General features: G+C 38.5%; 1 protein-coding gene across 5 annotated transcripts in view; it reads left to right on the plus strand.

The window, feature by feature from the left end:
• CDKAL1 (CDKAL1 threonylcarbamoyladenosine tRNA methylthiotransferase) overlaps positions 1-23130 on the plus strand; it is a 673848-nt gene that overhangs the window by 218324 nt on the left and 432394 nt on the right. For 3 of the 5 annotated variants that reach the window (XR_006779269.2, XM_087858100.1, XM_045795720.2), the window contains one exon: positions 235-355. Coding sequence is in view for 3 of the 5 variants with exons in the window: in XM_087858100.1 (XP_087714226.1) it covers positions 235-355 (121 nt within the window). In the remaining 2 variants the exon portion in view is untranslated. Of the gene's footprint in view, positions 1-234; positions 356-1483; positions 1556-23130 lie in introns of all 5 variants that reach the window. The other 2 variants (XR_015722607.1, XM_087858099.1) reach the window with 1 other exon arrangement.

Genomic DNA, 23130 nt, shown 5'->3' on the forward strand with positions numbered 1-23130 from the left:
AATGTGTAAATATTATAAGCAAAGCAGTTTTGACTGCAGGACGCACACACAGCTTTGGCAGTATTTCTTAGGTCAATGATCACATCTTCTCATATATATACATATATGTGTGTACGTATATATATTGTTTGTTTCATAAGAGAAGAAGGTAAATGAAAATATTAACACATTTGAGAGCAGTAAATTAAAGTTCTGTGGCTGATGTTAATGTGTATTTATATGCTTTATTTGAAGGTCACTCTGTGAGACTGCTGGGTCAGAAAAAGGATAATGGAAAGCGCTTGGGTGGAGCGCGATTGGATTTGCCAAAGATCAGGAAGAATCCCCTGATAGAAATCATTTCCATCAATACTGGGTAAGTGTCTCTCAAACTTACTCATACAATATTCAGTATAGTCCATGAATTCAGGTTTTCCCTCTGGACATGTGACAGAGTAAAGCAGTTGAACATTTTCTTGGGAAAGAAAAATCAAAAAGCTCTAAATCACATGAATATAGTTTCCTCTTAAATGTTCCCTGTGTACAAATTACATGTATATTTGCAGCAAGGTTTTAGGTCTTCGATTAATATTATTGTAATATCTTTTTGGTAATAAACATGGATTTCATTTTCCAGCTGTGCCCTTGGGTTAAAATATTTTTAAGAAGAGTGTTTTGTTGTTGGAATGGTTAACATACTCATCTTTTTTGTTTTTTCAATAGAGTTATAGTAAATAATGCCCGAGATACTAACCATGTTTTGATTATTAACTATCTGAAATACATGTTTTAAAATGTTGCCCGTGGGGCTCCTGGGTGGCTCAGTTGATTAAGCGTCTGCCTTCGGCTCAGGTCATGATCCTGGGGTCCTGGGATCGAGCCCTGCATCGGGCTCCCTGCTCAGCGGGGTGTCTGCTTCTCCCTCTCTTTCTGCCCCTCCCCTGCTTGCGCTCTCTTTCTCTCTCCCTCAAATAAATAAAATCTTAAAAAAAAAAATATTGCCCTTATGAGCTTTGAACTAAAAAGAAGCATCGTTCACTGAATATTAAGTACTCTTAATTTCACATCTTAGTCTGAAGTTCCTGACCCTTACTACTGATTTTTGGTGTGCTCATTTGTACTTCATTTTATTTGCATTTATGGAATTTGTCGTCAACATTAGTGTGGTCTGAAAGTCTGAAGAGGCCAGGGCCTTCTGTTCTTTAAATCATGGGAGTCACTCCATTCACAAAACTGCCTTGAACGGTTTAAGCTATCCTGCTGCTTCTTTTTTTTTTTTTTTAAGATTTTATTTAAGAGAGGAAGAGAGAGAACATGAGCGGGAGGAGGGGTAGAGACAAAGGGAGAAGGAAAGACTCTCAAGCAGACTCCAGGGTGAGCACGGAGCCCAATGCGGGGCTCGATCTCACGATCCCGAGATCATGACCTGAGCCAAAATCAAGAGTTAGGTGCTCAACCAACTGAGTCACCGAGGCACTCCTGTCCTGTGTCTTTTTGATTTCAGCCTCCTTCCTCTTTTCTGGAATTGTTTTCCTCTGTCCTTTGCTTCCTTCATGCTGTTTCCTGTGGAGAGCAGGTGAGCTTGTCTTTCTCCTTCTCCAGCATCGTTCTCCCTCTCTCTAAGCAGTGCCTCCATTTCCTCCCACATATTTGCAGCTCTGTTGTCACTGGTCATCTTTTCTCTAGTTTTATCACCTTCTGGTTAATCCTTCTCACCGCTGCCAAAGATCAAGGAAGGTTGAAGAAGTCATTTGGTTTTTCCCTAAAAGCCGCCTGGGGTAACTTTCGTTTGCCTTGGTGAATTTGTCCAGGACCAACGTCTGGCCTTCAGCGTTGAAGATTCAGAAACCTGCACTCATCAAGCTCAGAGGCTAGTAATTAAATCAGAATATAGCAGTGAGGAATGGAGTTATCACATTGACTGGAGCATCTAATATATTCTCTCTTTTGAGCCTGAGCCAAGTTAGAAGCATAAGGCTGTTTGCTTTTCCCTCTGTCTCCATTCTCCTCCCTCCTTCAGTTTTACTGCAGTTTTTCTTTTTACTCCTGATTTCCTACCTAAAATTGCCATATCCCTACATTCCCCATCCTCCATGTTTGCTTTATTTTCTTCTGTAACGCTTCTCATTATTGAAATATATATGACTTCTTTATATTTTAATTCTGTCTCCTCATTGGCATTTAATAACCTCCAAGATGGCAGGGAATTTCGACTCTCTCGCCTACCACTGTATCCTTAGAATATGGAAGAACGTACACAGCAGGGATTTAATAAATATTTACTTACTGAATGAATGAATGATTGATTTTTATAATTTGAAATTTTAATGGGTTTATGCTAAATTCTCTTCACAGTACAGATTGCCTTACCAGTTGGACAGTAATACTTGGAGTTTGGCTAAGATGCTTTCTCCTGAACAATGCGTTTAGGAGGGCAAAGTCAAGTGGTTCTGAGAATCTCTCTCTCTTTTGTTTTTCAATATAGGATTGATCATCCCCTTTTTGCCAAGATACGTTTCTTTAAGCATGTTAATATTTTGGGGTTTATCAAATGCTATTATATTTAGATCCATTTGGTTTCTTCAAGGTGACTTTGCAGCTCTTGTTGACCTCTGGAGTGTTGTTTTTAATTGTTGGTTTTCAAAAATGCATTATTTTTCTCGTTTCTCTGTACTTCTTCATGTGGTCACTTCCTGCCTGACCTTCCAGTGTTCAGTCACACTGAACAGCTTGAGATTCCCAGACTCAAGGTTCTCCTCTGCCTTGACTGCAGGCCCCTGGGCACGCCATCAGGTATCCCTGGCACGTCTTATCCTTTCCCCATTCAGCGTGCTGGTAATCCTTCCCTGTGCAGTTATGTGCTCTTTTTGGGTGACTGCCTATTCTTCTGTCCGTGATTGGGCTGAATGCATCCCTCCTTCCATGTCCATTTACCACATTCCCTACTTATCTTCGTTATGGCACTTCGAGACTGCATAATTTATATTTTAAATTGTAAGCTTGGGCTCTGAAAGTATTTCAAGTATTATTTCTGAGTTCAGTGTCTAGTACAAAGTTGAGCATATAGTAAATATTTGTTGAATACATGTTTCATTTTAAAGCCATCACTGTCTTTTGTTGCCATAAGAAATGTTAAGAAATTTGCTTTAGGTAGCCATTTTAAATGGCATTAAGTTAAAATCTTTCACATTATTTTATTTGGGTTTCCCTTCTCTTGGATTTAGCATTTCTTAAAATGAGGCTACAGTATAAACTTTTTGCTTTTTAAATTTTCAAAAAAGATTTATTTATTTTAGAGGGAGAGGGCACGTGCACCTGTGAGTGTGATCGCAGGGGGAGTGGCAGAGGGAGAGGGAGAGAGACAGTCCTCAAGCAGACTCCCCACTGAGTGTGGAGCCTGACACAGGGCTCGATCTCATGACCCTGAGATTATGACCTGAGCTGAAATCAGGCATCGGACACTTGACTGACTGAGCCACCCAGGCGCCCCTACAGTATAAACCTTTTAAAGCTCACTGGATGTTTGCTATCATTCTCTCATATTACCATGTAGAACTGACCCTTAGTAAGTAAATTAGCAAATATGCTTTTGATGTTAAGATAATTTAGTTGATACTGTCTCTAAATTGAGATTGGAGTTTCTAACCTTCTCTGACTACTGATCACTTTCCTGAATCAGTTGTAGCCTTATCATCAGCCTTCAGGTGAGAGCATCCTCGTAGGCATCTGTCACGGTGTCTCTCTTAACATCTTAGCTTGGATTTTATTTTTTACCTCTGGTGGAGCTTATTGCTTTTTTTTTTTTTTCTTTTTTAAACTTACATTCAAATGTTTTAAAAGAGGTATATCCATAATTATTTCTTTCAAGAGAAAATGATCCTTTCCATCAAAATCTTGACAAAGTCTTATTGCTTTCACATTAAAAATGGACATCTTAAATTTCATATAAATTTTCCATTCTCCATTTGGGAAAAGGCTCACATTTGCAGCGTTTTATTGTATATGTTAGTAAATTGTTGAAGTTACTATTAGAATTCACAAAGTTGTTACGCTTTGTTACATTTCTAAAGGAGTAAAAGGAATGTATTAATTGCTTTACCAATGAAGAAGTAAAAATTTCAGGTCATCCTAGATTCTGGAGGAGCTGAGAGAATTACTGACTTGATCACAGTGTCTTTAATGAGGGTGCCTTTCATTTCCTAACTAACATTTATCTTTTCTCCTAAACCCTCTCCGTGGCATTCAGTTATCCATCTTTATTTATATTTGCTGTAGTGAGTATATAAATTTTGGTCCACTTGATTCATTGCTCCAGTTTCCAGCGCTCTCTCGTCTTCTGAGGTGAGCTTTTTGAGGTTAGCTGCCACTCACCTAGTACACCTAGACTGTTTCTAGACTGTCTCTCGTGCAGTAGAGACGCCCTGCAGAGGAAGCGTGGGGAGGCACATGTCTGGGATGGTGATAAGACCGTGATGTGGCCATGACTCTGAAAAACAGGTGAGAATAAAGTTAATGATGATTGCTAATGCGAACGGAGTGCTTACTGTGTGCCAGACACAATTCTTTGAAATGTATATTCTTTCCTGTATTTAATCCTCACAACAGCCTCATGAGATTGTTTTTTGATAGATGACGAAAGTAAAGTACAGAGAGGTTAAGGGACTTCACACTGTCATGTAGCTGGTAAGTGGCTAAGACCAAGACTTACCTATTATGTCCATCAGATACTTTTGTGGGTTCAAAGGAGCAAGGAAGCCTCTCCAGTGTGGTTGGCAGAGAAGGATCTTGTGGGAGCTGAATAATCTTTGCGTTATAGAGACTTTTGAAATGGGCCCTGAAAGATAGGTAGAATTGTGATAATTATATATGGAGGTATATTCAGTTTCAAATGACCACAAGCTGGGTGGCTTAAAACTATACAAATTTCTTATGTTACAGTTCCGAGAGTCAGAAGTCTAACACAGGTCTTGCAATGCTAACATCCTGGTATAGGCAGGGCTGTTCTGTAGGCTGTTGGGGAGAATCTGTTTATTCCCTTTCTTCAACCTCGAAAGGGCACCCACGTGGATTCCTTCCTTATGGTCCCTTCTTCCATCTTCAGAGCCTGCAGTATTGCCTTTCTCCTCACACTCTCTCTCCTGCTTTTAATTGATGATATTGGAGCCACCTGGATAATCCAGGGTACTCTCTCTGTTTTAATATCAGCTGACTAGAAGCCTTAATATCATCTGCAGCTTTAATTCCCATTTGGCATGCATAGTTCCAGGGAGCAAGATGGTATGATGAGAAAATTGTAGGTAGAGAAAAGAATGAGCAAAGGCGTATGAGTGGACCATGTGAGTTGTTTGTAAAGAAGGTAAGTTTTTCTGGGCAGTCTAGTGTTTCCAACATATGCAAGGAAAAGTGGGATAAATCATCTTTTCTGTGAAGAATGTAATTGCCCCAGGGTGAGAAATTACACTTAATTCAGTTAGTGAGGGACAAGGAGAGCCACTGATGTCTGGAGCAGAGGTGAGAAATACTCAGTTGAGCAGTAGGAAGATTATTCTGGTACCAGCTTGTAATGTGAGTTGGTGTTGGAAGATAGGTACAGGGAGGTCACTTATGAGGTCATTATAGCAACCCCACCAGGAAAGACTGAGGGCTCGAGCGGTAGTTTGGGGAATGAAAAGTAAGGATGGCAGAACTGTGTCATGATTAAGAAAATGGGCTTTGGCATACTCCGGTAGAGTTACTTGTAACCATTGATTTGGAAGTTCCAAAGAATGGTGAGGGATGGAAATACAAGGCCCCAAAGAGCTTTAGTTGGAGAGATGTGAATGAGTGAGGTCACTGAAGGTGAGTGCTCGTGGCCTATGCATAGGAAATGGGAGGAGTCATCTATGAACTAGAAGTAGTCAGAGGAAGGTGTGTGAATAGGGAGTGTCATCCCATCAATTGCTTTTGACCCCTTTAGGAAAAATAGTGCTGGGATAAGTGAACCATTTCAGGAGAGTGGGAAAATTAAAAACCAGATTCAAAATTAGTAAGTTTTGCTCCAGGAAGATTACTCTTTTGAGGAGTTTAACTATAAAGGAAGAGAAGTGGTCTCTAGAGAACGGAAAGATGCTTCTGTCTGAGCCTGTTAAGAGGCAGGGGGGTAAGGAGTAGAAATGTATTGACAGCAGGAACTGTTTCAATAGGATCCTGTATACAGATGGAAAGGTAAGCCTGGGCAAGGAAGAAGGACACTTTTGTGCCCCCGTAGGTATAGGAGTAAAGGACATGAGTAAGCCCAAGTGTAGGACTTAAAGCTCTTAAATGATTGAGTGCACAGAAAGTGTTTCCATTCTTTCGTGCTAGCAGGTGAAAGAGAGGGTAGTGTTTCCATGTTTTGTCCCTTTATGTTTTAGTTAATAAACTTCAATCTTCTGATGGCCCTGACTCGAGATAGGGTGAGTTCTTGATTGAAATACCAGCCTCCCTCCCCAGGATTTGTCAGCACTCTTTCGCCTCTCTTCCTCCCATTGGTGTTGGTGTTCAGTTGTTACTCTACGCTGCGTATTTTCTGTAAGCTGGAAGTGACACCACATGTTAGATTCGAATTAAATATTTGGCCAGAAATAAGCTAGTTTCTGAGGTAAAGACAAAAATTTGAAGATTCATGCCAGAGTGTTTCATTTTTCTCATTAAATTGGTAGAATGGGGTTGTAGTTCTGAAGTAGAGTATATGTGAGTGTTTATGTAGATTTTAAAATAAAGTGTCAATCCAACAGTGTGGTCCATGTAATAAGGAGTCATCCTGGGCACAGACAAAGGAAGTGTGCCGAGGTTGGAAAGCTCGGGTTTTGTTAGGGGCCCCATGTGTGTGATTGCCTTGTTTTTTCTAGTAGAGGAGACAGAAAGTCGTAGGAAGCATAGAGACAAAGAGTAAAAAGTTGGAAATTGGGCCATCAAGAAAATCTGTGCCTCATTTTTGCCTTTTCTGTCACTATTAAAGTCATCAGTTTTGACAATCTCTTGGCAATTTTTGTTCTCCCAAAGCCAAGAGTTGGTTGCTGCTTTGCCGTTCTGATAGAAGTTGTATCGCTTTTTAGGTCCTACTCTCAGATTATCCCTAGTTGAAAGGGATAATCCTCCCCTGGGCTGAGCACATCTCAGAAAATACTGTCTGACCCTGTAATATTTTACTAATACTTTCTCTTTTAAGATTTATCTCATTTTTCTTATTACTTGCCATCTGTCAGACATAAAATGATGGTATATGGGAACCTTTAAGGGGGAATCTAATTTTCTTTGAGATTACATAGTTGAATTTATTATCGTTTTTTGCTAACTTGGATGTTTTCACTTTCTTTCTGTAGTATCTAGAATTTACCATCTCTATCCCAGTGCTGGATTCATAGGTGCTCTCTAAACATTTGAATGGATGAATGAATGTATGAGCGATAATTTATTTTATATAAGTAGAGTTGTTTTTAGAGAAATACAATCACAACTAACAACATTTTGTTACCTTCTGGTTCTAATGGTTACAACATGAAATAGTTAATAACTAGACATCATGACAGTACATATGAAAATACAATTATTATGTGCTTACACATTACCAGGTATTGTGTTAGGTATTATGATATATGCAAAGGTAAACATTTCCCAAGTCAACAGGTAACTAACATGGAATGAATTAATCCAAAACACACAGCTCTAAACACAGACTTAATTGCAGCTCCTGGATGGGGAGGATTTGGGTCTCCTTCTATTCTGTATTCTGGGGAATGCTTTTAGATCGCAGCGTGACTATCTTTCTAGGGGCCAAGGGTGCACAGCAGGGACCGCAGACCTCGAATTTGAGAGCTGTGAGATACTCAGACATTTCCTCACTGTCCCTCTGTGAGACACAGTGACAGCCGCACAGTAAAATGGTTTCCCTGACCTTTGACATCAAACAGGACTACCATCATCGTCAGTACACGTGCGGAAAATAGAAGCCTCAAATGCCATCCTTTTCTGTTACTCTTAAGTTACAGCTTTCAGAAGATTACACTGTATAAAAAATTTTTTCAGAGGTATTTAATTAGAAGCATCTAAAAAGCTTTTAATTAAGGTTCCAAGGAAAGCCTGTCAGACGGTTAAATATATGTGGGATCACACTCCTACTAGGGTGAATCCTTTTAATATTGTGCGAGGATAGTTTGGAAAATCTTATAATGTCTTTGAAATGGACTGCATATTTTAGTATATTCAGTAACAATTTATTGAGTTTTTATATGTTAGCATCGTGTGAAGAAATGAAAAATTTTTTTTAGTTCATGCTAGACTGTGGTTCCAGTGTCCTGTTGATGTAAATCATGGCCTTCATCTGAATATGCTCTCTTGAGAGCAGCTCCTTCAGCTTCGGGGCCATCCTTAGACACAGCCGTTGGAAGGCCACAACACGTCTCTCCAAGGGACAGAATCTCAAGATAAGACATTTCCCAGAAGGATTTGGAAGACTATATAGTCATTCTCTTCTTTAAACATTGTGGGTCAGTATTGACTTTTTATATATCAGGCACTGATGACTGCAGAGTAGCCCAAGCCAATTTCATTATGGGGGTTTTTGATAGACAGTAGCCTATCAGTGGGGGTCAGTTGCTTCCTTATAACCGAGCTGTCAGGTTATAATGAAAGCAAGTCCCAGTCCAGAATCTGTAATAAGAACTTATCAAGCAAGCTGGCACAGTCCAGCTGTTCTTGTAAGCCTGGTGAAGTCCTGATTCTCACTCCTTTTAGGTGATTAAATCACAGCTTGCATGAAAGGTTCACTTGAGCCCAGTGAGACGGTATGGTCAGCCTCCGTCAGCCAGAATCCTCTACCAGTGTCTGGAGTGATGGTCAAGTAGGGACTAAGCCAGAATAATATCCTTAATGTCCAAACCAAAGTGTGGTTCACAGCCCAGTGCTGGGTCATTGACTACTGGTGGCTGTTCTACGATAAGTGGAGACGTTAAGAGCAAACATTTTAGAAACTTTTAAGATAGTTTACCATTGCTGCAATATCTTGGAATTAAAAAGTAATGATTTACAAGAGGTTGGAAATCAAAATCCTGGTCTGTCACTATAGTTTGAGAAACACTGGTCTCAGCTAGTGTGTTAAAAGATCCTTTACCCTGTTGTGGAGAATATTTTAGCCAGTCCACTTACCTCGAGTGCCACTGATTTCACTATTTAGATCTTGTTTCTAATACCTTTTATGCTAGTAGTTAACCACTTGTCCTTAGCAGCTAACTACTACTTTCACAAGTGAAAACATCGGTCATTTATTGTGCTAATTTGCAAAAAGCCTCTGCTGTTGACCAAAGGTAATCTCTGGAAGACAGTCTTCCTGATTAATTACTAGAAAACAGAGACTGTTCTTTAGAGTTGTAGCTTAAAGTGACTTGCACATTTTATATTATGCTCTCTACATTAAATTCTTTCAAAAGTAAACTGTAGAAGTCCTAACATGGTTTTTGTGAGGCCTGAATCGAGAGGTTGTAACTGTTCTTTCAGCACGTCCCTAAGATGAGCAGAAAGCTGTTATTACTCTTGTTCTACTATAAATTTATGGAGGCCAAGAACCTTATTTCCTGATCACGAGCCTGGCTTATTCCTGGAGAAGGCGCTGGAGTCCGTGGCGCGTTGGAGAGAGCTCTGCGTTTGAGTTTGGAGTCACAGGCACTGTTGTTTTCTGGCGTGGTGAGTCAGATAAATTAGTTCCCTCTTAGAGCTGATCTCTTTTCCGACGTAGACACAACTACCTATTATGTGTCGTCCAACACAGTATGAGTACTTGAGTAAGTGTTTTCCTTAGAATTTTGATGTTGCTGTATCCTCCACTCTGCCAGTATTCTCCGAGCCTCCTCCCCCCTTCCTTTCTCTTCATCCTTTGTACCATCTGGGCAAGGAAGTTTCTAGTACTGCAGTTTAAAGTTAGGAGTTCATTCAGTTCATCATCAACTTATCAATCTCCCGGTTCACTTGTCCAGTGTTAAGTGAACGACAGACTTAAAAAAAAAATTAAGCTTAGTTTCTCCCATAGCTTTCGGTACAGTGTCTTTTCACAGTATTCACTTCATAAAGATTTTAGTATTTTAGTGACAGCAGTGTTACTCAAATGCAGAAAATTTCTTCTGGCTGAACTGGAGTGTAATTCTAATTACTTTTCTCTTGCTCTAGACAATTGTTTTATAGAAAAAGAGAATATGATAATTTGGACTATGAATGAAGTGAAACTTATCTCCAACAATTAAATGTGTGAAATTGAAGTATTTATGGCAATTTTGAACTTGTTACATTTTTACTTTTATCCAAAAACTAGTTGTTCTGAAATTTGCAGTTTTTTTGATATCTTCAATGAAATCCCCAAATACCCTATTTTCACTTAAATACTGTTGACATGAAATTTTAAAGTAATCTTATTTTTAGTGCCTTATAAAACTGGATTTGGGAAAGATCATTCGTAAGAACAGTGGATGGCACTATTGGTTCATACCTGAGAAATAATTATCATGAAGTAGAACTTCTAATGCTGGTGTAATAAATGCCTTGGAATAAGAGGCCCAGCTAGAAATTTCAGGCAGTAGTAGGATGGGGATTTAATCTTAAATTTTGTAAATTCTTCTTTATGTAATCATTGTTTTATATAAATTTTGAAATGAATATACAACTGTTTTAGTAACTGTATATAAAGAAATGGTTTTAAAAAAGCATTTCAAATTCTAGCATGTTAGAGGATATACCATTGCCCTAACTAAAAAGTACAACTTGCTTACCACTTTTCTTATTAAACAAAACCATGTAGTTTGAGGAAGGGATGATAAAAAACTGAAAATTTAAAAATACTTAAATTTAGGCAGAGCATTAAGGAAACCTTAGATTATGGTTAATTGAGTAGAATGGTTAACACTTTCTTCAGGTTAGTTCATAGATTATATGGTGAGGAGGTACATTAATTATAAATAGTTACAGATGTGCTTACAGTTTAGAAAGTTGTTTTTTTTTTAATTCTATTGCAGAAGTCTTTTACGCTTGTTCATTAAGGAAACTAAAGAGCCCCCGTCTGGACATTTATTTACTCAACAAATGTGGTGGAACATATGTTAAGTGCTGAGGATAGATAGATGTGTCCATTTGGTGTTGGTGTCTGCCCTTGAGAATCCCACAGGAGAGAAAACAAGCACAAAACAATTATAACATTGTCAATACAACGTAGACAGAGTTATATTAGGACCATGATGGATTGTCGGGATGTGAGGGAGGGCTTCCATAGAAACTGGGTATTTAGATGTGTCTCAAAGTTTATCTCCTAGGTGGGTTCAAAGGCAACTTAAGCAGGTGGGAAAGCACACGCATGAACAGTGGTGTTGAATTGTCATATATAGAGAATGTATACAGGCCGTGCCCCACATGGGGAGTGATGAGTCGGTAAGTATGGTGGTGTTTTGAGTAAGGGGATGGTAGAAGAAGGAAAGAAAGAGGTGGCTTGAGATTTCTTAGGTTCAAACCTTGGCCTCCTCATTTCATCATTTGCTGTGTGACATTGTATAAATTATTCAACCCCTCGGTTCTCTTATTTGTACAATGCGGATAATCATAGTGTTGTGAGAATTGAAAGGTCATCTGTTTGAAGTAATTAACATCCTGCCTGGCATATAGCATCCATTCAATGTGATTATTATTAAGTTCACTACTTTCACAACTGTACAGAAGAGAAATCTGAGACTTAATTAGGTTGCAGTTTGCTGAGGACCATGGGGAAGTACGTGGCAGGTTTCTGACTTGAACCCCTTCGTCTGACCAGTTCTTTTTCCAGGAAACCCCGATGTCAGTGGTCTGTAGCTCAGTTTTTTATCCTTTCATTCCGACTGTGGTTGTTGATTGAAAGGAATGCCAGTGTGAGCTGAAGTTTGAGACTAAAATATAGAAGATATTGTACTAAACCTGGCGGTGATGCTGTGGGCCCCAGATTTTTAAAAAGAGAATGGGCTGTCAAAGGGAGGTGGGCGAGGATCCTTGTCAGGTGTCTCTGAAGGTGCATTCAGTTTATCCAGTGGAATGAGATTTGAGTTCTCTATTTTGATGTTTAGTGTTTGGAACCTGCTAAATCATACAGATTTAGAGGTAGAGGTCTCCTGGATGTTCCTGTCTTTTCTTTTCTTTCCTTTCCTTTTTTTTTTTTTTTTTCCTTTTTTTTCTTTTCTAACCAGTGCTTGAGTTAGGGTGCATGAAAACGGGTTGCATTGGGAAGGGCACGTTGAGACTGGATGATTGGCTATATTCAAAGAGCTACCATCTGTCAATTTTCCTGTTGCTTCAAGAAAACTTATTTTCTAACCCTTATCAGGAAGGGAAAAAAAACCCTCCAAAACTTGTCTAGCCCAACTTTAATTAAGGATAATTGGATTACACATATGATTGTGGATAAAGGCTTGTCAGTTTCTTCAACACAAAAATAGTACATATCTCATATTTATTTCAGAAACCACTTTAATTTTTTTTTTTTTTTTTTGCTGCATCTCAGCATGGTAGCACCAGTTTTATTTTTTGTAACCCTGACAAAGCAGAATGTTTTGTTTGACTTTTTAAAAAGGCAATAGTCCATGTAGTTACGACCTCATTTACTTTATCTGATGAAGCAGTCTGTGAGGAATGTCTGTTTTTCTGTAAATTCACTAAGGAACCTGGGTTTAAGGCAAGGTCATTTTTTAAAATCCTGCTCTGTGTTTTCAAACAACATGTGTAGCTTTGTGATTTGTAATGTATATTTTATGGTTCTTTTTAGGTTCTCCTTGAAATAGCTATTAATTGTGAGAGGTAATAGGGGTTTAGGAAGATCTTTCTACCCTGTAAAGTACCTTTTATGTGTTGTTCCATTACAGTTCTTGAGGAAAACGTAAACTGTCTGATCCGGGATTTTAAGTCTGCTCTCTTCCTCCCCCACCCCCCCTTCCCATCTCTGTTGTTCTTTTCCCCATGTGCCTCTACAAATTTATGAGAATGGTGTGTAAGGATGGATTTATTTATTTAGGACAGGTAGCACCTTGTGCCTGGAAGATATCAAGATTGGTGGTCTGCTCAATTCATTGGTTTGTCCATATATTTGGTGGTTCTGTACTACGTCAGTCATTTATTCCACAAATATTTGCAGACTCTCTATATGTATCAAGTACTCCAAGTGCAGTGAAAGAAACCAGGCTTGCCTAGTTTATCCCTGCCCCCTGAGAGTTCCAGTCTAGCATAGCTGACTGGTAAATAATTGTTTTAGTCTTCATGGAGTATAGTAATCGTCAGTTCCTTTTATATGTGTGTGACTTAGGGTCATGTACCTAGAAGTGACCACAAATATAGAGAAGAATAACGTAGGATAGCCTAAAATAGGCTTGTCCGATAATAGTGTCCACCACGTGGAACATGTGAGCTGGTGGGACCTTCTTGGGTAGTTGATTACCTTTGAGAATTCAGTCACTGGGGTCACATACTGTTCTCACTCTGGAGTTCAGACAACCCATGATCCTTTGAATGTTGATTCTGTGTTCACTCTGTTGAACTAAGCGCCTCTGATTTTATTTCCAAAGAGTGAAACTGTTAAGACCCCTTTCTGCCTACCCCAACTTCTTTCTCCTATTAGGTTTACTTGTTTATTTTCCTGCCTTAATTTTACAATTATATGCAAAGTAAGAAGCAGAGCAATAAAGACAAAGACACTGTGTCAGTAGCAGCGCTGATGTTGACATGTTGAACTGATTTTCGAAAGAGACATCTGTCTGCGTCAGGTGTCCTTGAGGACAGAGTGGGGCTCTGGGTGCTGTCTGCCGCCTCGAGGTTCAGTGGTGTTCAGTGACACCCACTAATGGCTCCTTGGAAACATAATGTGACTCTGTTACCTTTAATTCTAGTGGTAGATTATCATTAAGTGGATGACAGAGGAGAGAATAGTATAGGCGTTTCCAGGTTTGTTTCGTGTTTGATTTTTAAGTTATCTTATTCTTGCATCCCTGATTCATAATTCAGCATTCACAGTATGACTGTTCTACGACTCCTACCTAGGATATTTCCTGGGACCACTCCACAGTGCTTATTGGAGGCCGCGTCGCTGTGGCTTGCTCATTTCTTAGTTCCCTTTCTTTAACCCAGCACTGCTTTGCTTATATCCTAATGGTTCCTGGACCACTTGGGTTGACTGATCCTGCCATATCCGTATTCTCTGATTTCTCTTATCTTGCAGTCTCTTCGTCTCTAAATTATTGCGTAGTTCCCTTACCATTCTTCCAACTTTGTGTTTCCTATCCATCCACGAGGGGCCATTATCATTTAAGATATTTTGATTACTTGGGCATTTTGGTCTTCAGTACCACCAGTATACTGTTTTCTTCTTTACATTTAATAAAGAATGATTAGTTGTGTGGTTATTTTTTTTTAAGAGTGGACATTTGGAAGAGCTCTTTTCCTGAATTTAGATATATTGCTGACAGCCAAAAAGTAACTTTAATAAAGCTAGACTTAGAGTATTTTTTTTTTTTTAGAATACAGTACTTCATAAATTTATCTTTGTCTTCTTATTTTCTTTCTTTTCTGATGGTTTTTAACTGCAATTAACTTTAGCATGTTTAACACTACAGTTAACCCTTGAATAAAACAGGTTTGAACTGCATGGGTCCACTTACATGTGGATTTTTTAAATAAGTATTCATACAGCCCTGTATGAGAAGTATTTTTCTTTTGATTTTCTTAGTAACATTTTCTTTTCTCTAGCTTACTTTATTATAAGAATACAGTATATAATATACATAACAAGCAAAATATGTGTTTATAGACAATTTATGTTACCAGTAAGTCTTCTCTGGTCAACAGTAGTTAAGGTAAAGTAGTCAGTAACAGTAAGTAAGGTAAGGCTCCCAGCTAACAGTAAAGTTTTGGGGGAGTCAAAAGTTTTATGAGGATTTTTGATTGTGCAGGGGGTTGGCACCCTAACCCTCTGTGTTGTTCAAGGGTCAACTCTACTGCGTATTAAAAAGCATCGATTTTCAAATATATTTTATTAGGATGAGTTAACAGAAGTGTAATTATGTCAAAGTTAAGAACCGTTTTATGGCTCTTGGAATATAAACTCAAAGTGCTTTCTACAGGCATTTTTTTTAAAACTTTATTATTTTAATTTAAAAAAATTCTTTTTTTAAGTAAGCTCCAAGCCCAACAAGGGGATTGAACTCACAACCCTGAGATCAAGAGTCGCAGGCTCTACTGACTGAACCAGCCGGGCGCCCCTCAAATTGCTTTCTAAAACATTACCATTTACAGTGCTAACAGTTAAGAGGATACATACTCTATTCCACTACAAAGTCTTCATTATTATCCCCATTTTAGGGAAACTGAGGTTGAAGACATTAAATAATGTGCCCAGAGTTACCATCTTAGCATAAATGTAGCTAAAAATTGCAGCCTCATATACCGAATATGAGGGGCTGTTTGGCGTAGCTTAAGGAGCGTAATTCTGGAGCCAGACGGTGTGGGTCTGAATCTGGCTCCAGTGCTCAGTGTGTAACTCTGAGCAAGTTGGTTTGTGCATCGGGGTTTTCATCTCTAAAGTGGGAACATTCATGATATAATAATAACTGTTTCGTAGGCTTCTCGTGAGGATTAAGTATATCTGTGCATAGTTTAGGATATCATCTGGCAAATAATAATTACTGTATAAGTGATTGCTATCGTCATCATCATCATTAATTAGACTGCGTTCTCTTTCTTTTTTCTTAACTCCATGTATGTTTATTCCTTCTTTCTAAAACAACATAGGCATTTGGGTAATCAAGTTACTAAACCATCCAGACATTTGTGTGAGTTTGTGAGTGAATGGATGAAATAATGCCTGGAACCCACATCTTTGACTTTTATATAATTAGGATGTTTTATTAAAAACCTCTTTGCTTTGGGGCGCCTGAGTGACTCAGTCAGTTGGGCGTCCTACTTTTGATTTTGGCTCGGATGGTCATCTCAGGGTCCTGCGATCAAGCCCCATATGGGGCTTTGTGCTCGGTGGGGGGGTCTGCTTGGGGTTTCTCTCCTTCTCCCCCACTCCCTCCTCTTGTGTGTGTGTACAGGTGTGTGTACTTCTCCAAAATAAATTAAAGATCTTAAAAAAAAAACAACCCACTAAAAAACCTCCTTGTTTTGGTGCAGTAGGTGAGAAAGAACTAGTTGAATTTAAATATGTCCACTGGAAATATATGGGTGTGTCCTTTGTAACACGTCTTTGCTGAATATTTACATGGATAGCAGAATAACACGGCTGTTCGCAGTGAGCAGCAGGTTGATTTAAACTCTTTGTTAATGGGTTATATTGCTTGAGATCTCTTGCCAACTAATGAGAATGGTCTGAGGCCTTTCTTACAAAGGGGGAAAAACTCCTTTTAATTAGGGATAGATTCTGCAAACTATTTAATAAGTTCCTTTATTATTTTGTAGCCCCATGGCCAAATACCAACTGCCCACACACCTTCTTAATACAACTCTATTCTTGGATAATTAAAAACCCCCTTTTGGCAGATTGATATATTCAGAGACTGTGAGAGCCGGAAAGGATTTTAGAGATTAAAAATGTTCTTTTCATAGATGATGAAACTGAGGCCCACTGGGCCACACAGCCCAGAGTTTGGCTGCCCTGCACATTGCACTAACTTGTAGAACTTGATTTGTGGCAGACAGAAGAGGTTACTCTGACGTGTGGTACACCTTCACCTTTAGGATTTTAGAGCTTGGTGAAGGATTAGAAGCTTTTGTTGGCTGCAAGACATTGTAAAATTGTATTTTATGTTAGCTTGTATTGAAGTATATATAGGTCAAAACACCAGAAAATGGTATCACGTTGGCCATTAATGTTTGGTGAATAAACAGTGGAACACAGTGAAATTATCTTTTCTATTAAGTGACTTGAATTAAGTGGGATAATAAAGAGGCTATTGAGACTCAAGGCTTCTCTTTTGATGTGTGAGAACCCTAGATTTTATAAGGGAAGACAAAGGAACTAGAGCCACCTAAAATAGTTTTCAAAAAGAATAAAATTGGAGGAATCACACCACCCTAATTTAAAACCTATTCTAAAGCAGCAGCGATCAAGATAGAGTGGTAGTAGCGAAGGGATAGGCACATAAGTCATTGGGAACAGAACAACAAGTCCAGAAAGAGACCCCCACAGAATGGCCAGGTGATTTTTGATAAAGGTGCCAAGTCTGTCCAACAGGAAAGCAGTGAAAACATCAAATTTTGCTGGAACGCTAGTTATCCATATGGAAAAAGAAAAAAAAAACACCTTTGACTTAAACCTCACAGATAATGACAATTAGTCCTGGTATTAACCATCCAAATGTAAAATTTTAAATTGTAGAATTCTAGAAGAAAACATAGGAGAACATTCTTGTGACCTGTGGAGAGGCAAAGAGTTCTTTGACATGTTACCCAAAGCATGATGTAGAGAAGGAAAAAGGATGGACTTCATCAAAATGAACGTATTTTGCTCTGTGAATGATACTATGAAGAGTAAGCTGCAGACTAGGAGAAAATATTTAATACCATACTCAAGTGTAGGAGTAATATCCAGAAGAACTCTCAAACCTCAGTGTGAAAACCAAAAACCCACTTAAAAAATGGGCAAGAGGCATGAACAGACACTAAGCCAACGAGGATATTCCAATGGCAAATAAGCACATAGAAGGTTTTAAGCATCATTGCTATGCTAACTTACATATTAGAATAGGTAAAATTAAGAAATCCTGATAGTATCCGGTGGGGGTTGGGAGCAACTAGACCTCTTACACATTGTTGGTAGGGATGTAAAATGATACAGCCACTTTGTAAAGCAGTTTTGCAGTTTCCCTAATAAGTGTAACATCAATTTACCGTGTGATCCTTAACTTACCGTTAATCCCACTTGTGGGGATGAGAAATGAAGACTTCATAGGAAAACCTGTATACAAGTGTTTATAGCAGCTCCCTTTCAAATCGTCCAAAACCAAAAACATTTCATATGTCCTTCAGGGGTGAATGGAGAAATAAACTATGTTACATCCATTTGAGGGATGGTGAGCGGTGAAAACATGAATGAATGATTGATACCCTTAGCATCCCAGATGAATCTCAAAAGCATTGTGCCGAGTGGACAAAGCCAGCTTAAAAAGGTTATATACTGTCTGATTTATTTATATGACATTCAAGAAAAGAGAAAATGGTAATGATGGAGAAGAGATCAATGGTTTCCAGTGCTTAGAGGTGGAGGGAGGGGAGGGGGGGATAAAAGGGAGAGCAGGAAGGAGTATGTTGGGGTGATGGAACTCTTCCATATTCTTCTTGCTGTGGTGGTTCCATATATATCTATGCATGTGCTAAAATTCATAGAACTGAACTATATTCTCTCTAAGAAATTACAGAAATTACCATATGACAATTTTTTTAAAAAAATTAATTGATCCTGCAAAGGAAAAATATATTAAGAAATGTTTAGGTGGAAAACCAAAGTAGGAGATTGAAATTTTTGAAAAAAGGTTTATACCTCCTCTAAGTGGAAAGCAAAGTCATGTGGACAAAGGAGGTGGGTTTGCTTTTGTGTATTTGAGAAGAACTTCGTCTTGGAACAGCTTCTGAGGGTAAATGAAGTCTTACTGAATTTGTACTCAGTGGTGAGTGGAATATTGTCACCTCAAGGTAATATGAGATGAATAACAAGACAATTAAATGGCAGGATTATGTCATGATTTGATTTATTAAATAAAACTTTTTAATTACCTGCTGTCATTTCCCATTAAAGAAGACTCTTTTTCATTTTGGCAGTTCCTGCCAGTTGCCATTTGTTGATCGAAAGACAGCTTTCAGAAGTATTCTATTGTTGCTGGAGGTGGGAATGGGCAAGGGTGGAATTTGCTTAGAACACAAATGTCACAGCCACAGAAGAAAGGGTTTGGCTCACAGTTAAGCCAATGTCTGTATGCTTGTGTTACCTTTATCCACACATGCATACCCACCTTGCAGTTTTTCTTGCTACTCTTCGCATAAAGAAAGCAATTATTGCTTTGGAACTTGTGCCTATAAAAATTGCAAAAGTTGGGACACCTGGCTGGCTCAGTGGGAAGAAAAGCGATTTTTGATCACAGGGTTGTGAGTTCGAGCTCCATGTTAGGGGTAGAGATTACTTACATACATACATACATACCTACATACATACATACGTACATGTTGGGGGTAGAGATTACTTGCATACCTACACACATATATACATAAATACATGAATAAATAAATAAATACTTTTTAAAAAATTGGGAAAAGTTCAACAGTATATAACTACTTTGCCATAATGACTTGTTTAAATTTGAATTTTTTTTTTTGTCTGAATAAAAATCAGGTCCTCAAATTCACTGTGTAATCATATATACGGAAGAATTGCAGTCTCCTTTTTGCAGGGGCTATAAAAATATGTAATGGTGAAAAATCGACAGCATAGAGAATTCAGTATTCAGAGTCAGCAGTATCTAGGAGCATTCAGCCCTGCTGGAGCTGTTGGACGACCATGTACATACCAAACTGTTGGATATATATTTTTTAAATCAGATGATCATAGAAATATTTGTAATAACCATAAACTAGAATCAATTCACTGTCCATTGCCAGATGAAAGGACAAATTATGACACAGGCATACAATGTAATACTACCTAGCAAAATAAAGGAATTAGCTTTTGATACACGCGAAAGCATGGGTGAAACTAAGAATAACTACGCAAAAGTACTCAGACAAAACCATTACACACTGCATTATACCATCCATATAAAATTAGAGAACATGCAGACAAATCTACAGTTAAAGTTGTAGTTCCCAGAGCAGTGCTTCCCGGAGGTGAGAGGGTCCTGGAGAGGAAGCGGAGGGAACACACAGTTACACGCAGAAACTCTATCTTTATTGCAGTGATGTTTTCTTAAATATGTGAAACACTTCCCAAACTATCATGACCAGCTTCTTTAATTGTAATACTTGATAGGAATTGAAACATGGTTTAGTGATACTACTTTTTTCTTCCATTTTCCCCTAAAAAATTTTCTGTGTTCACCTACCACCTTAGTTATCTTGCTGAAAGTACAAAGGAAAGAAAAATCAGAAGGGAGGAAAAAAGGGAAAGAAAACAAGGAGAGAGTATAAGCCAGATTCCATTTTGCTAGTAACAGGCTACCAAAGAACACCTTTATTTGCTTTCCTTTTTTTAGCCCTGCGCGTGTGCACGCGCACGTGTACCTGTGCTCTTGAGGTTTGTGTATCCAAGCCTCTTGGCAGTTATTGGCGCATGATAGACACTTAGGGCTAATATCTGTGATTGTTTGTTGTGAATCACCTAACTTTACACATTACCTGACTCTTCATAAAACAGCTAGTGCTCTTATTGTTTGTCATACGGTATATGAGTAAGAGAATGGAAGATACAATGTGGAAAATTACTGTGGCAGGCAATTCAGCCCAACTGGTTGATCAACAGGGAATTACTAGTGTCATCCTTATAAATAGCTTATTATGTAATACACTTGTATCTGTGAATACAGTTCAGTCAGTGATTTCTTTGCCAGTTTTAACTGACATCTGCTGATTGCCGTAGACCCCTTTATTGGGGGAAAGGACACACACACACACACACAAACCTCTTTAAGTGTTTTTGTATAGTTTGATGAGGTTCACAGAATTCTTGAAATCTATCTATCTATCTATCATCTATCTATCTATCTATGGAGATCGATCTATCTATCTATCTATCTATCTATCTATCTATCTATCTATCTATCTATCTATCTCCTTAGAGATTCAGGGACCCTTATTAAAAACTGGCCTAGGAGTTGGTATTTATGATGTCCTTGCTCTTCCTCTTTCCTCTATCCTTTGGCTGGCCAGAGTTTCAAGCTCACAGGTTGCCCAGACTTTCCCTTCTGAGGGATTGGTTCTCTGGGTGGGCTTGTCTGTAAAAGGTCTGTAGGGTTTCCTGTTAATTTCACCACCAGACTCGGTAATACAAAAGGTGCAGGAGAGAGTCCCCAAGGCCTCCACTCCCCGTAGCAGCCCTGTCTCTGTGATGTGAGCGGTGGATCTCCCTCCGCCACACCATCCCCCTTCTCCACTCATTCCCCAGAAGCATCGGAGACTAGGCTTGACTTTCAGTTTAGTGGACATGCTTCCATGACGCCTACTGGAATGATCTTCCATAGATATTAACTCTTCCAAGTTAATTCAGACTCACCGGGACTTTAAAAAAAACAAACAAAACAGTTAAAGTGGGTCATCGTTAGGTATAATTGTGAGAGCCACTGCCCCACCCATATCGTGGGGTGTCTGGATCTTTGTTTTTGGCAGTGAGTGGAGTACAGGCCACGTCTTGCAAGATAGGCCTTTAGGCTTTGTGAAGAGGATCTGCAGACAGCACCGTAGTGGACTTGTGTACATTGTCCCAAAATTTTATTGTGAAAAATGTCAAATAACTAGCAATGTTGCAAGAATTTCACAGTGAAGAGTCTATCATTAACATTTTATTACCCTTGATGTATCACATATTTACTCATCTCTCCATTTCTAACCATCTATCAACCCGGCTTATTTTTTTCAACACATTTCACATTAAATTGCAGACATTTGAACACTTCTTTCTAAATGCTTCATCAGACATATCACTAACTAGAGGTCAGTATTTGTTTACAGTTTTTATGTAAAATTTAGAAGCAGTGGGATATGAACATCTTAAGAGCACATTTCCTGAGTTTTGACATACATACACCTCTGTAACTCATATCTGTTAAAAAACTGTGGCTTAGATATTGTTTACATAATATTCATAATGCAAATATAGTAACACCCTTGAATTATAGGGAAGTGTTCCCTATAAATATAAATTTATATAAATATAAATATAAAATGTTGGTAATTATTCTGTCCTTGCTGTGTTAAGAAAAAAAAAGGTATAAATTTCTCTCCATGGAATGATGGAGATGATAGATTACTTCAGCTAGTTTTGTGGTGTCTGTCTTAACTGTGTTATGGATTTTTAAGTGTGTTATTACACAACACACTTAGTAAGATGTTTTCTTTAAAGATATTTTCTTACCGCTGCAATACTTGCTCTCAACCCTTGAAAAGCACGAGTGAGTTATTTTTCTTTAGCAGATATTTTTTCATCTCATTTTAAAATACTGAAAACATGTTCACGTTTTATACCTGACCTCCTCTGCATCCTATACAATAAACAACCCACCAAGTAAGTAGATAGAAAAAGGAAAAAAAAAAAAAAAACTCCCAGGAAAACTGTCATGAGGAAGACAGAAGTTTTATATTCAGGAGAAATAACTGTTGGGAGAACGAGAAAACCAAATGAGAAGCAAGGCTCTTTAGGTGAGTAAGTTCATGGTGCATGTGGGATCGAGAACATCGGTGGAAGTACTGAGAAGGATAGCGTATCACCTGTGCCTCAAAGGCAGGAGGGGGCTAGAAGAAGATGAATGAATTTCAACTTTTCAGTCCTGTTCAGGGGGAAAAAGCATGACATGTGATATTTAAATCATTTGTGCAACATTTTTCCACCTTCATATTTTTTATTCTATTCTGTTTACGTTTGTTGTATTCTCTCAGATCTTTGAAAAGAACTACACTATACCATTTTATGATGACCACATTTTTGGAAAACACCGTTAAAAGTTTAGGAATCGCAGTGTAGTCATTGAGTAAGATCATCCTGAATGCGTATTAAGTGTCAGCTACAGTGCTGGGGAGAAGAATGCAGTTGTGAGTGAATTTTAACAATTCCGGAAAGAAATATGGTCATATGAACTTGGAGAGAGGCACTAGGTGAGTGGCAAGAGGAATTGGGACTAAGGATGTGGGTGATTGGTTAGTTCAAGGATCGGACAGTTATACCCTGCAGGGCAAATCGAGCCACTCGCTGTTGGTATAGCCTGTGATCCAGGAATAAGAATGGTTTTCACATTTTTAAAGAGCTTGGAGAAAAAAATCATAAGCATATTTCATGACATGAAAGTTGTATGATCTTCAAATTTCAACCCACATAAATAAAGTTTTATTGGTATATGTGCTAACAAAACAAGCAGTAAATAAAGTTTTATTGGGAAAGAGCCATAATCA

The sequence above is a fragment of the Ursus americanus genome, chromosome 32 (genome assembly GCF_024610735.1).
Source record: "Ursus americanus isolate L20-20 chromosome 32, mUrsAme1.1.p, whole genome shotgun sequence".
Classification (NCBI taxonomy): Eukaryota; Metazoa; Chordata; class Mammalia; order Carnivora; family Ursidae; genus Ursus; species Ursus americanus.